Source organism: Mustela erminea, chromosome 1 (genome assembly GCF_009829155.1).
Source record: "Mustela erminea isolate mMusErm1 chromosome 1, mMusErm1.Pri, whole genome shotgun sequence".
NCBI lineage: Eukaryota > Metazoa > Chordata > Mammalia > Carnivora > Mustelidae > Mustela > Mustela erminea.
The window spans coordinates 51,073,167-51,088,685 of record NC_045614.1 but is presented as its reverse complement, the minus strand read 5'-3'; the positions used below and the strand labels follow the sequence as shown (position 1 = coordinate 51,088,685).

The window sequence follows — 15,519 nt, the reverse complement described above, 5'->3', positions numbered from 1 at the left end:
ACAGATATTTAATTGTACTATTTCTCTCAGTGTAGTCTTTGGGCGATTTACATCAGATTTACTCTATGGAAGCTTGTTAACATAGATTTTAGGTCTCCACTTCTGAATGTAATCAAAATTGGGGGATGGTGTGGTGTGGAGGTGTGACCAAGAATCTACAATTTAATAAACTCCCTTGGTGATTCCAAGATTTACTCCAGTTTGTGTAGTATGGCTTTGAAGGTGAACTAGTTAAATGCAAGTCCTTTGTAAAATCTCGGGTTTGTTTTGTTTTGTTGGGTTTTTTTTTTTTTTTTTTGGATAAACTGTTTACTTTCAAGTGCTTATTAGTTTTTACTGGTATTTAAATTTTGGAATATTGGAATTTTACTGACTACTTTGAATGCGTATTTATTAAGCACCTAATTGCTATGGTATTGAGCCAAGTAATGTACTCAGAGAGCCAGTTTATAATCAGATTAAATAGTTTAAAGCTCACTAAGGAGTTCTGTTTTTAAAATTGTCCAAATCATTGATACCCTTAGGTAGCTTGACTTCTATTCCATTTTAAGAAGTAATGTTTCTTAACTGGTTTTTTGGAGGGAGCAGAATGTCTTTTCATAGGGCTTTGCTATATTAAATTGTAGCTTAGTGCTTGTCAGTGTATAAATTATATAAATAAAATGAAGAGACAGATGGTGCTTGTAATCCTTATATATTTGTTAATATAATTAATTGAAGTTGAAGAGAACAAAACCTTATTGTATTTCTTGCTGTTGTTTTCAGTCATGTTCTTTGAAGATGTTGCCATAAGAATATTATCTTCCTGTCAACTTTCAGAATTCTTTTTTCATTGGCAGTTATGAATTGGTTAAAACTAACCATCCCAATGCATCTTTTATTTAATCGAGCTTTTGTACAATGATTGCCTACACTTTAAGGAAGCAGTTTTGCCTGTGGATTGGCACTTTTTCAAAAGCAGCTATATTCTTAAATCTGTAGTCTAAATCTCAATAGTGTTTGTACTCTGATCATCCCAGGTAACAGTTTTTTGCAGAAATTTTGCATGGAAAACACTGGCACATTTTGAGACAAAGATGCTTTAAAGCAATGGAGAACTGAGGAACTCTATGTAAGTGTGATTCTGAAGTGAGATTCTCATAGCATTTAGTGCACAAGCCTTCCATGGGTGTTGCCAGTCTGTATCTTTAGGCCTGACATCTTTCTGAGACCTTTTTCTCTAAGTTGGTTGCCACCTAGACCTTGGTATCTGAATGTGCTGTGGGCACCTCAGATGCATCATGTCTAACACTGTCAACCTTATTTGCAAATTTAATTCTTCTTCTCTTTCCCATTTTTATCTTAATGGTTCCGCTATTTTCCCAGTCACACTGGTACTCCATCAGAAGGCCAATTAACTGTTTTATGTGGAGAACATTTGATAGTTCACAGTAACTCTAAGTGATCTCTTTCTTTCCCCTCTTTTTAGTTCTGTTCACAAAAGGAAGCCTCTGCCCAAAACTGTATATAACTTGCTCTCAGATCGTGATTTAAAGAAAAAGCTAAAAGAGCATGGACTGTCTGTTCAAGGAAATAAACAACAGCTCATTAAAAGGCACCAAGAATTTGTACACATGTACAATGCCCAGTGCGATGCTTTGCATCCTAAATCAGGTAAACTAATAAAGCAATGAGTTCTTGTTTTCTGGTTAAATCAGTTTTGTGTAGCTCAGGGATTATAAGTCATAAAACAGAATTTTAATAAATACAATTTTGATAATAGATGGGACATGCAGATGTATTTCTTCAAAAGGTACTTAGTTATACTCTGATAAGCCTTTCTCCCAGCCAGTCTCTCAGTCACTATTCTTTCTCTCTCAGAGGTAACCACTGCTGCTGGTTTCTTTTGTGTATCTTTCCAGAGATAGTGTGGGAGGAAGAGTTGATCTAGAGAGTCATGTTAAAATCCCAGTTTTGCAGCTTTATGACTGGGAAACTATGGGCAAGTTACTAATTCTCTCACTTTTCTCATCTATAAAATAAGGGTTATAATACTGCATACTGCATAGTGTTTTGAAAGGAATAAATGAAAAATGCATAGCCCCATACCTTAGCAAGTAATTAGCATTCAGTAAATGTTATCATTATGATTATTAATTATACACAAACATATGTCCTTGATTATTGTTTGGTAAAAATGTTAGCATTATATATACACTCTTTAATGATTTGTCCTGTTTCATTTAGCCACACACATATTTTGGAGTTCTTTGAATTATTAGTATATAAAGAATTACCTAATTTTTAATTTTTTTTTTTTAAAGATTTTATATATTTATTTGACAGGCAGAGATCACAAGTAGGCAGAGAAGCAGGCAGAGAGAGAGGGAGAAGCAGGTTTCCCACTGAGCAGAGAGCCCAATGTGGGGCTCGATCCCAGAACCCCCGGGATCATAACCTGAGCCGAAGGCAGAGGCCACTTTGACCACTGAGCCATCCTGGCACCCCAAGAATTACCTAATTTTTTAAAAACAAGTATAATATGCAAACAGAAAAATATACAAATTGTATTGTTTGGTGAATTATCACAGTGTATTTCACAGAGGGAAAATACCTTTGTTACCACTTTTCAGGTCAGAACCAGTGTCCCAAAAGTCCCTGTGCTCCCCACCTCCAGTCACTACCACCTTCATTCTCGTAGGTGATCACCATCTTGACTTCTAACAGTAGGGATTATTCATTTTGTCTGCTTTTGCCTATATTTTATCTTTATGTAAATGGAATAATAAATAGCTTATCTATTCTTTTGAGTGTGGCTTCATTTGTGCAACATTACGTTTAGAAAATTCATCCATGTTTTCATGTGCAGGTGTGATTTTTTTTCATTTTTGTTGCTGTAGAGTATTCCATTGTATACGTATTTCGTACTATTTTTCCATTCAGTGGTTGATGGTTATTTGGATTTTTTTCTACTCTTTGGCTCTTAAGAATAATGCTGCTGTGAGTAATCTCTTTTATTTTTTGATGCACCTATTCACACATATTTTGGGGGTATATATATCTAGTAGTGAAATTGTTATATTTCTGCAGCTGTTCAGTTTTCATGAATATAGCAAAAAACTCAGTATGAGGGTGCTTTTTTCCCCCTCATTTAGTTCCTTTTTTTTCTTCCTTTCTTGTTTTCATTTCTACTAATGTGCACTTTCATCAGGAGGTTCATAGAGTTACAGTTTTTTTCACATCCTTGACAACATCAGTATTGTCATTTTTCCTTTTTGGCTATTCTGGTGGGTTCTTGGTAGTATCTCATTACGGTTTTAGTTTGCATTTCCCCAATGACTTACAATGTTTAGCACAATTTTTTTTTAAGATTTTTATTTATTTGTCTGAGAGAGAACGAGAGGGGTTGATGGGGGAGGCAGAGGGAGAAACAGGCTCGCCTCTGACTTAATTCAAAACATCTAAGTTCTTAATTGTACTATTTAATCTTTTGCATTTTGCCTTTCATTAGCGCTTTCTATGTCCTTGCCTACTACAAGATTAGGAAGATCGTTTGTTTTCTTCTGCAAGTTTTATTGTTTTTGCTTTTACATTTTGACCTAGATTTTACCTGGAATCTATATTAGCATATATTGTGAGGTAAGGGCAAGATTCTCCCGTTTTTCCATATGGATAGCCAATTAATGCAGCACCATTTATTGAAAAACCGTCCTTTCCCCATAAAATTGTCAGTACATCTTAATTGAGAATCAGCTAACTATGTATGTGTGGGTCTTGGACATTGTTTTGTTCCATTAAGTCACATTAATCCTTTTATCAGTAGTGTGTTGTCTTAATTATTTTATGAGTAATTTATTTATTTATTTATTTATTTATTGTAAAAGATTTTATTTATCTATTTGACAGACAGAGGTCACAAGGAGGCAGAGAGGCAGGCAGAGAGAGGGAGGACGCAGGCTCCCTGGGGAGCAGAGAGCCTGATGCGGGGCTCGATCCCAGGACCCCGAGATCATGACCTGAGCTGAAGGCAGAGGTTTTAACCCACTGAGCCACCCAGGCGTCCCTTATGAGTAATTTATAATAGATCTTGCAGCCTGGCAATGTGTTCCTCTAGTTTTGTTTTTTGAGATTGCCTTGGCTTTTGTAGGCCCTTTGTATTTCCATGTAAATTTTAGAATAAGCCTGTAAAATTTCATCAAGAAACTCAAATCTGCTTGGATTTTGATTGGGCCTATGTTGAATCTGTAATCAGTTTGGTATCAAAGTTGATATCGGTACCCTATTTGAGTCTTTCAATCCATGAATTTGGTTTAACCCTTTAATTTTTCATTTCTCTCAGTGATGTTTTATAGTCTTCAGTATGAAGGGCTTTTTTAAAAGACTTATTCATTGGTATTTGATGTTTTTGATGCAGTTGTAATTGGTGTCTTGTTTTAAAATGTCAATTTTTATTTTTTTGTCACTGGCATGTAAAATGTAGGTAATTTTTATACATTGTCTTATATCCAGCACCTTGTTATTTATTCACTTTTTATGTGTGCATTTTAAAATTGGTGCATAGTCATCCTATTATTTTTTAAAGATTAATTTTTTAGTGGGGGGGAGTGCAGCGGGGAGGGGCGGAAGGAGAGGGAGAGAGAGTCTGAAGCAGAGTTGACACTGAGTGCTGAGCACCACAAGAGGCTTGATTTCATGACCCTGAGATCATGACCTGAGCTGAAACCAAGAGTTGGATGCTCAACCAACTGTGCCACCCGTGTGCTCTATAATGCATTTTTTTACTGTGTATAGTTAGATGAGTTTTGACAAATGTATGCATAGTCATCTAGCTATCCTTTCAGTCAAAATATAGAACATTTTCTTCCCCAGATATTCCTCTACCCTTTTGTAGTCATTTCCCTCTTCCTTACACTAAGGCCCTGAGATATACTGATCTTTTATGTTTCTCTAGTTTTGCCTTTTCTAAAATGCCAGTCAAATGGAGTTATACATATTGTACATTATGTAGTCTTTTGTATCTGGCTTCTTTCACTTAGTGCAGTGCTCTTGAAATTTACCCATGTTGCATTATCAGTAATTCACTCATTTTTATTGTCAAGCAGTGTTCCAGTTTTGGGCTATTATGGATAAAGCTGTGATGAACATGGGATTACAGATCGTTGTATAGCCATATGTTTTCATTTTTCTTGGATAAATACCCATGGGTCATATAGTAAGTGTATGCTTAAAAGTAAAGAAATTGCTGAACTTTTTTTTTTTTTTTAAGATTTTATTTATTTATTTGAGAGAGAGAGAGAGAGGTCACAAGTAGGCAGAGAGGCAGGCATAGAGAGAGGGGGAAGCAGGTTCCCTGCTGAGCAGAGAGCCTGATGCAGGGCTCAATCCCAGGACCCTCAGATCATGACCTGAGCTGAAGGCGGAGGTCACTGAGCCACTCAGGCACCCTGCTGAACTGTTTTTCAAATGGCTACACTATTCTTCATTGTATGAGAGATCCACTTGCTTCACTTCCTTGCCGACATTTAGTATTTCCAGTCTTCTTAATTTTAGCCATTCTGTTGGATATGTAGTGGTATCTCCTGATGCATGTATGCCTCTGTATTATATATGTATGTACACATGTAAATCCATTTATACTTATATGCATTAGAAATTATGAGGACATACTGAACCTGTGTTTACAGTCCAATCTGACAGAGTTCCTTACTTTTCTCTCTTACATATTTATATTTCCCTCCCCCCCCGCCAGAGAGAATTCTCCCTTTAGTAGCATCAGCACACTTACTGATTTGTTCAGTTTTATTGCACAATTAAAATAGTTTTAAAATTGCTTCATCAATACTACTACACCATGGCAAAACAGACCTACCTATGAAAAAGAATTCAGGATATTTTCTAGTTCTCTCTCCCAGCCTGCTTCTCCCCTCCTCCCTTACTTAGACTGAGGGTATGCAGGCAAATATGTGGTCATAATTTCCTTTTTACCTTTTTTCATTGTGACTTGATTTTTTTTACTGAAATACAGTGGGGTTCATTTGTTTCACTTTGTTTCTAATTCTTGTTACTCACTTGTCCCTTCTAAGACATTAGTAACTGATTTAAACTACTTTAAAAAGCTGTACTTTTATAATGGACATAAAAATATTACATACAGTAGCAGTTTTATTTTCTTTTGTTTTGAGAGTGCTCCTAATTATTCTTGAAGCATTTTTAAAATCGTTTTTAATTTAAATTCAATTAATTAACATAATGTTTTATTGGTTTCAGAGATACAAGCCTGTGGTTCATCAGTCTTATATAATACCTAGCACTCATTGTATCACATGCCCTTCTTAAAGTCCGTCACCCACTTACCCCATCTTCCACCCTCCTCCCCTCCAGCAAACCTCAGTTTGTTTCTTATGATGAAGAGTCTCTTATGGTTTGTTTCACTCTCTGGTTTTGGCTTGTTTTATTTTTTTTCTCTCTTCACCTATGATCCTGTGGTTTGTTTCTTAAATTCCACATAACAGTGTACTCTTTTTTTTTTTTTAAGATTTTTTTAAAAAGATTTTATTTATTTGACAGAGAGAGACAGTGAGAGAGAGAAAGAGAGAGTGCACAAGTAGGAGGGCAGTAGAGGGAGAAGGGGAAGCATTTTCTCCATTAAGCAGGGAGCCCAATGTGGGCTTGATCCCAGGACCCTGGGACCATAACCGGAGCTGAAGGCAGATCCTTAACCAACTGAGCCACACAGATGTCACCAAAACTAGGATTTTTATAAGTGTTATTTTCATAAAAATATTACTTGCATTAATTTTTACCAGTCTCTGTTACACAGTATTCCAAAATATACAAAGAATAATACTCATATGCCATAACAGTGTACTCTTGAAGCATTTTTATGATGGTAGCTTTAAAATTCTTATAGTTTCAAGATTTGAGTCATCTCAGTGTTAGCATTTGTTGATTGCCTTTTCTCATTAAAGTTATCATTTTCCTGCTTCTTAGTTGATAAGTGTTTTTATTGTGTCCTGGACATCTTGACTGTAATATGAGATTCTAGCTCCTTTTAAAATATTCTACTGTAACAGGCAGTCACGCTGTTAAGGTTTAGCTTCAGATCCAGGCCTCCTTCTGTGGACTATGGTTCTAATGACAATTTAGTTTTCAGAACTCTTGCAGTGTTGTTTCAGGTCTGCTTCATTTAATTGCCACCTGGGGGGCACTCAGAAAACCTGATATTCCATATTGTGGTTCAGTTCTCAGACCTTTTTGGCCTATTAATTTAATTTTTTTCAAAGATTTTATTTATTTATTTGTCAGAGAGAGAGAGAGAGAGAGAGTGAGAGAGCACGCACGCAAGCATGAGCAGAGGGAGCAGCAGTCAGAGGGAGAAGCAGGCTCCCCGCTGAACAAGGATCTTGATGCAGGACTTGATCCCAGGACCCTGGGATCATGACCTGAGCCGAAGGCAGATGCTTAACCGACTGAGCCACCCAGGCATTCCTGGCCTGTTAATTTTAGGATATTTCACATGTGAGTGGGTCAGGAATGTGTTTAGGATTTGCTGTGCAGGTTTAAAGGATGGTTACCTTCAGGTTTTTTCTCTTTGAGATCCTCACTGCAATCACTGTTAGGGGATGAGGTTGCTACCTGCTACTGGTGGGTGAGAGATAGAGGTCTAGGTTATTCACTAGGTCTTTACTGGCACAGTGTTCCTGAAAGAAAAAAGCTGTCCCCAGTCTTCCTGCTACTGCTGGGGGAATTAAGGGGGTAGAATCCATACTCTACACTTATTCTCTGATGATACTTTGGTGGGCAGGAAGCATCAGCAGTGTTTAGTTGGACTAGATCAGGTATTATCAAAAAGTTTATTGGTCTTATCCTTTCATAGTCCTTTACTAGAACAAAAATTGGTTTCTTGGAGTTTGTGTGTGTGTGAGGGAGAGAGAGAGGGAAAGAGAGAGAGAGAGAGAGATGGTTGATGATTCTGGGCTGCAGGTTTCACCAGTGCCCAGTCTGGTATATATAGAAGATAAAGAGAAAGCCTAGGGAACTCATCATCATGTTGTTCTTTAAATTCTGAGACCCTTAGGTAGTCCATTTTCCTCCTTCTATCTTTCATAATTCTCTTACAATTGTCTATTATTATATTACATCTAAGAGTTTTAGTTATACTTAGGAAGAGTATGAGGAGAGGTATGAGTCTTAGTCCATCTTCAGAACTAGAAGTTCTTGTTAATTTTAAATTTCTGTTCTAGGTGCAAACACATGTAGGAATGTTTTCTTAGTGAATTAACCCCTTTATCATTATATGATTTCCCTCTTTTTTTTTTTTTTAAGATTTTATTTATTTATTTGTCAAAGAGAAAGAGAGAGAGAGCAAGAGAGCACAAATGGGGAGTGGCAGGCAGAGGGAGAAGCAGGCTCCTGTGGGGCTCCATCCTAGGACCCTGGGATTATGACCCGAGACAAAGGCAGACGTTTAACCGACTGAGCCACCCAGGCATCCCTGTAATTTCTCTCTTCATCCCTGACAGCATTCATTGTTCTAAGGTTTGTTGTACCTGATATTAATATAGCTATTCTATGTTTCTTCTAATTAGTATTTACATGACACATCTCTCTCCATACCTTTATTTTGAACCTATGTCTTTTATTTAAAATGGGTACTTTGGGGGTGCTGGGGTGGCCCAGTCAGTTAAGCATCTGACTTCAGCTCAGGTCATGATCTCAGGGTCCTCGGAGGGAGCCCCACATCGGCTCCCAACTTAGCATGGAGTGTGCTTGTCTCTCTGCCCTTCTCCCTACTCATGCTCACTTTGAGTAAAATCGAAGTAAAAAAATAAGTAAATAAGTAAAAATAAGTAAGTAAAATCTTAATAAAATAAAAAGGATTCTTTGCTGAAAGCATGTAGTTTGTTATGATTTTTTAAATCTAATACACATTTTCTATCTCTTATTATTGCTTTTAGATCATTTACATTTAATGGAATTATTGGTAATAGTTGGCTTTACAGTTAAAGTCTTCCTAATTGTTTTTTGCTTGTTTTATCTGCTTTTGTTCCATTTATTTATTTATTGGTTCTCTTTTGGACAGAGTATTTTTTTTCCACTAATACATTTTATTTCTTTGGGTATATTTTCTTTTTAGAAAGTTTTAGCGGTTGACCTGCGGTTTGTACTAGATACCTTCAAGTAATCACAGTCTACCTTCGAATGATATGCTTCATTTGTAGTATAAGAACCTAACGACAGTGTAGTCCCAATCCCTAATTCTTTGTGTTGTTGTTGTCATGAGTTTTACATTTTTACCTATGCTGTTAACACAATAATCTTGTTTTCCTTTAAAAGGACAGTTATCTTTTAGAGAGGTTAAAAAAAAGAAAAATATATTTTGTATTTACCTTCATTTTTACCATTTCTAACATTCTTCATTTTCTCTTATAGGAAGAGATAAAGAAGACATAAATTTCTTGTTTCGTATTTCCTCTGCTTAAGCAACTTCCTTTAACGCTTTTGTGGTATAGATCTGCTAATAATACACTCTCTGTTTTTGTTTGTTGCAGAAAATCTTTATTCCTCCTTCACTTTTGAAAAATATTTCCATTGATAGAGAATTCTGGGTTGTCAGGATTTTTCCTCTGTGCTTTTAATTCATTACTCCATTGTCTTCTGGCTTGAATAGTTTCTGATGAGAAGCATGATATAATGCTTGAGTTTTCTTTATGTAATATACTCTTTTTCTCTGGCTCTCACAGATTTTTCTCTCTCAGTGTGTATTTATGCTATTCTTGTATTTTTGTTTTGTTTTGTTTTTGCATTTATTCTGCTTAATGTTCCTTGAGTTTTTTACATTTGTAGTTTGATGTCTTTTTTTAAATTTGGCAAATTCTGGCCACTAGGTCTTCAAATATTTTTTCTCTTCCCTTTTCTTCCTCTTTTGGGATTTCTGTAACATGTATGTTAGACTTTGAGTGGATATCTGCTAAGAATTGGATTCACATTAACAAATTAATTTTCATATTCTATTGGGACTGCTATTTATACCTATATACTTAAAGGAAAGAGCAAAATTACTCTTACGGTTGTCTTCAACTGTTCTGCATGTGTAAGAGTTCAATGTTTTATTCCATGTTACTTTTGTAATTTTTTATTTTGAAATAACTTTGGACTTAGAGAAAAATTTTAAGAATAGGACAGGGAGTTCATGTATACCCACCTTTTACCTTTAGAGTTAACACTTTATATATCCATAGTATAATGATGAAAACCATGTAATTAACATTGGCTGTATGTCCTTATTTTAACAGCTGCTGAAATAGTTCAAGAAATTGAAAATATGGAGAAGACTAGAATGCGTCTTGAAGCTAGTAAACTCAATGAAAGTGTATGTTGATGGTCTGTTTCATTATCTGCGTAGAAATGATGGAAAGAAAAATTGAGTGCCCCCCAAAAATTAAAGATTGCCAGAATTAAATCTGTTCAATAGGAAATATCCTGGAACACATTTCCATTTAATGTATTATTGCAGCTTATTTTTAGCACAGAATTCTGTCCTTTAGCAATCTTCTAGGACAAAATACAATTATAGTCCTATGGAAAAAGCATATGTCTGTACATCAGGTGACCTTGATATTTGTCCTTTCTCTGCTGGTTGTGTTTGATAAGCTCTTTAATATCTGTGGGCCTTAGGATCTTCGTCTGTAAAACTCAGGAATTGAACTATATGATCTCTAAGATCCTCCTTTAGCTCTGGCATTCTGCATTTCTATGATTATATTGATGGAGAAATTAAGTAATTGTAAAACTTTATGAGGATTGAGTATCTGTTGAGCTTATTGAGGGAATCAGAGACTTAAAATTCTTCACTATTGCCTTCCTCTAGCTTGATGGTCCAAAACTTGAGGAAAGGATACCAAAGAAGAAAATAGTCCTTGTGTCCTATGACACTGGAGGAAGTGTTTGGGGCTCTCCCAAGTAGACTTTTTTTCCTAGACCATCGGTAATGTGTCTATAAGGAAAGCTACGACCTTAGGGAAGTAAGTTTATAATCAGATAGTAGAAAAAAAATGAGATTTTCATTGACTTTATCATTACCTATGCACTAACTATAAGATGGAAACTATAATGAATCCTATAAGTAGATTTCTGATCTTTTAAGTCTAAAATTTTCAAAAGTGGAAGTAGAAATTTAAAACACTAAAATCTTAAACTGTCATATTTTCTTTATATGTTCTTTTTCCAGTAGACTTGGAGAAGTTAGGTTGGAAAAGGTAGAAGACAAGCAAGAAAATCTGCCTTATTAATGATCTGCTAAATGCTTTTTCAGTCTTGTGGTTTCAAGTGTTACTAGTTGTATTAATGAATGTGAAAAATTAAATATTGAAAGTAGAAATTTAATTGATTGTTGTGTTAATAGTTCATCTTAGCCTTAATCTGTATATTAGTGTTGCATTTTCTGCAGATGAGAAAACAGTAGTGAGTGAAAGGTATACTTATTATGCTATTCAAGGGAAATCCACAGGAGTTATTCTTCCTAGGTTTATATATAACAGAGATAAAGAGATTATTTTCCCCTATTTTAAATATCCACATTTGAGATTTTGTATTAAAGTTTGTATTACTAATTTTTGTTTCGGTCATATTTTAAATTTTTAATTAATTTTTTTTTGATTATTTTAGATAATGGTTTTTACAAAGGACCAAACAGAAAAGGAAATAGATGAAATTCACAGTAAATATCGTAAGTTGTGTGACATTTTCTTTATTTACAGAGAACTTGGGTTGTAGATTTTCATCTTAAGTAATTTTTTAAAGTAAATTTTTATAGTAATGTTTGATATAAACTTGTTAAGCAACTTAAGCAACTGAATTTTAATTGAGTTTTTATTCATTGACCTTTTTTGTAGTTCTGTGTGCCTGCTTTTTGATATCTAACATTCTTCTTTGAGCTTATCACTAAGCACTCTGCAAAATATTAATTCGTTGCTCTCAAAGCATCTCTGTGAAAATAAAATGGAATTAAAATGGAAACGTTCCTGACTTTCTATCCTGTTCTCAGACCACTCATTGACAACACTTCTTTGAAGAATTTCAGCACTTTTGTGGCTTCCAAATTTGTGTCAAAAATATTTTTCATTTTATCAGTTATTACCAACTTCCAAGTTACTTCCTTTTCCTTATTAAGCCTTTGTATACATCTTTTCCAGGGTCAGCGCTTTAGTGTTTTTGTCAGTTTGGCAGCTATATTGCTTGGTTGGTTGCATTTTTAGTTTAAATTTAAATTTAAGTGCCGGACAAACAGGTATTTAATAAATATTTATTGAATGAGTATTTGGCATGTTATATGTTTAAGTTGTGCTAAGAGAATTTTGTTTTCTTCTTTTAGTTCCTGGGCTTTGTGTAGGTTCAATAGTGATCTGTTTGGGGAGGTGGGAATGAAGTACACAGGCCCTAGATACAATGTCTCATGGCCTGTGCCTTACTAGAGTAGGAAAAGAAGCCTTGAGTATTCGTGCACCACAGACAGAACAACAAAAGTCACTTTTATTCTCTTGTTAGAAAGTGTGATGGGAGCCTCCTTAATCAATTTTTGGGAAGTCAATGTGATTTTTCTTGAGACAGGAGATTGAGACTATCAAATGATCACTGAATTGCCAAAAATAAGCCCTGTAAAAATAAGGAAACCAGAAAATCTGCTTTTAGAGAAAGTAATTTAAACCACTAAAAGAATGATACCTTACAATGCCATACTGAAGAAAATGTGGATTAGATTTAGGCAAGAAAATATACAGCTATCTATTGCTCTCCATTTACAAGACCAGTGCTCTAACCCCTGAGCTATGCAGCCTCCATTTACATATCTAAAAGAAAGTCTAACTTTACTAGATAAGTTGTATTAAATTAATGCATTTCGCTTTAAAATAAACCTCTGTATTTAGTTAAAAAAAATACACGAAATGGACAATTTCCTTGAAAGATACAAATTACTGAACTGTATTCAAGAAGAAGTAGATAAGCAAATTGAATTTGCAGTCCGTGAATTAATGCCAGGTCCAAATGCGTTCACTGGTGAATTCCGTGAAATTTGTAAAGAAGGTAGTATTATCAATTCCATACATATTCTGCTAGAAGATTGAAATGGAAGGAATACTTCTTACCCCACTTTATGAGGCTAAAGTTTCCGTGAAAGTACAAACCAAAGACAGTATAATAAAAGTTCTTACTAGTATTCCTCATGAACATGGATACAAAAATCCTTAACAAGATTTTAATAAATTAAATCTAGCAATACATATAAAGGATTATACATCATAACCAAGTGGGATGGATCCTAATAAGGCAAGATTGGTTTAATTTTAGAAAATTAATCATTGTAATTCACTGTATTAAGTGACTGAAAAAAAAACACTCAATGATTCTCTAAGTAGATGCAGAATAAGCATGGAACACCCATTAATGTTAAAAACTCGTACTAAAATCGAATTTCTTCAATCTGATAAAAATATCTATAGGAAACCTACAACTAACATCATAATTAATGATAAAATAGTAAATACTTTTCTTCTGATTAGAAGTGAGGTAGAGGTGTCCATTCTTACCTCTTGTTTAGCACTGTTCTGTAGGTCCTAAACATTATGAAGAAGCAGAAATAAATAGGATACAGATTTGAGCAGAAGGAGTAAAACACTATATTCATAGTCAAGATGATCATCTTTCAGTTTGAATCATAAAAGATAAAGCTTAAAGAAAATGTGATAAATTATATTTCAGTAGAATTAAACCTTTACTCTTTAAAAGACAAATATGAAAATGAAAAATCAAGCTAAGGATTGTGAGAAAATATTGTAAAATTTATATTTGACAAGGTACTAGTGTCTATGTTCTATATTCTATATATGTACTATATTCTTTAGAACTCTTACAATTCAGTAAGCTATAGGCCATACTGTTTTTACAAGAGCAAAAGATTTAAACATTCTTCAGCAAAATAGGTATTCAAAAACCAAATAAACACGTGAAAATATATGGTTAGTCTTATTAGTCTTTAGGAAAATATAATTTTAAATGAAACAATACTACCAAAAAAATAAATAATACTATGTAGTTATTTTAACTGAAAAAAAAAAAACAAGAAAGGATAATACCAAACCGTTGGTCAGGATGTGGAGCAAATCAGATTTGATGAGATATAATTTCCAAAAAATAAAACTAATCAGTTGTAATGAACAATTTGAAGGATATTATTGACAAATATTATAGCAGCTTATTCATATTATCCTAAACTAAGAACCTAAATATCCATAAATACATTATGATACAGCCATATACAATGGAACAATACTTAATAAAAAAGAATTAATGCTACACATAGGATTCAACATGGAGGGATGTCAACAACATTGTTGTTAAAACACAAGGCAAACTGCATCCTGAATGACTCCATTTATATGAAGTTCTAGAAGAGGCAAAGATTAGTAATGAAACTAGATTGGTACTGCCAGCTGCTGTGGCTGGAGGAAAAGGGGGTCACGAAGGAACTCTCATAGGTGACCTGATTCTTCTAATCTTCTATTTCATGATTGCATTGGTAGTTACATGACTGCACATTTTTTATTTTTTATTTTTTTAAAAGATTATTTATTTATTTATTTGACAGAGATCGCAAGTAGGCAGAGAGGCAGGCGGGGGGTGGGGGAAGCAGGCTCCCTGCTGAGCAGAGAGCCCGATGTGGGGCTCCATCCCAGGACCCTGGGATCATGACCTGAGCTGAAGACAGAGGCTTTAACCCACTGAGCCACCCAGGCACCCCCGACTGCACATTTTTTTTAAAAAATGCATCAGATTGTTTGCTTAAAATTGATGAATTTTACTATGTATAAATTATTTCTCAGGAAGTCTGACTTTAAAAACTTAGTGACAAGAGTGGCATTCTTTTCTATTTCTACAAATCTCTTTGATATCTTGCTTAATAGAGGATATCCTGAGTCTCCTGTGAGCTTCTGCATTAAACTGTTGCCATGTGTTTTTTTTTTTCATTGAAGTTTGTGAAAAATATCCAGCCTGATGCAGATAGGTAATTGAAAAGAGGGAAGTATTTCAGTAGATTTTTAAGGTGATCATGGATATTCTTGGCAAGTGTTATTTCAGAAAGGTTATTTACAATGGAATTTGAAATCTGTTAATGAAGTTTCTGTCCTCTATTGCATAAAAGTCCACTGGTCTGTCATGTGCTTTGAATGGACCTTTTACCTGTGAATGATTTTGTAGTATCATTTGTTGGTTATTTGGAAAATACTGATTCATTGAGTTGCAAATGTTTGCATGTTTATATTGCATTTATATTATATAATGTAAAAAGTAGCATTTCTTAGTTTTACCACCAGTATTTTTTTTTTTTAAATTAACATATAATGTATTATTTGTTTCAGGGGGACAGGTCTGTGATTCATCAGTCTTACACAATTCACAGCACTTACCATAGCACATACCCTCCCCAGTGGCCATCAGCCAGCCACCCTAACCCTCCCACCCCCCTCCATTCCAGCAACTCTT

The 15,519-nt window shown here is 34.7% G+C and overlaps 1 protein-coding gene across 1 annotated transcript in view; it reads left to right on the top strand.

The window, feature by feature from the left end:
• Positions 1-15,519, top strand: part of RAD18 (RAD18 E3 ubiquitin protein ligase) — a 107,327-nt gene that overhangs the window by 42,164 nt on the left and 49,644 nt on the right. The window contains exons 7-9 of the mRNA XM_032326102.1: positions 1,469-1,653; positions 10,275-10,351; positions 11,647-11,707. Of these exons, the coding sequence (XP_032181993.1) occupies positions 1,469-1,653; positions 10,275-10,351; positions 11,647-11,707 (323 nt within the window). The remainder of the gene's footprint in view (positions 1-1,468; positions 1,654-10,274; positions 10,352-11,646; positions 11,708-15,519) is intronic.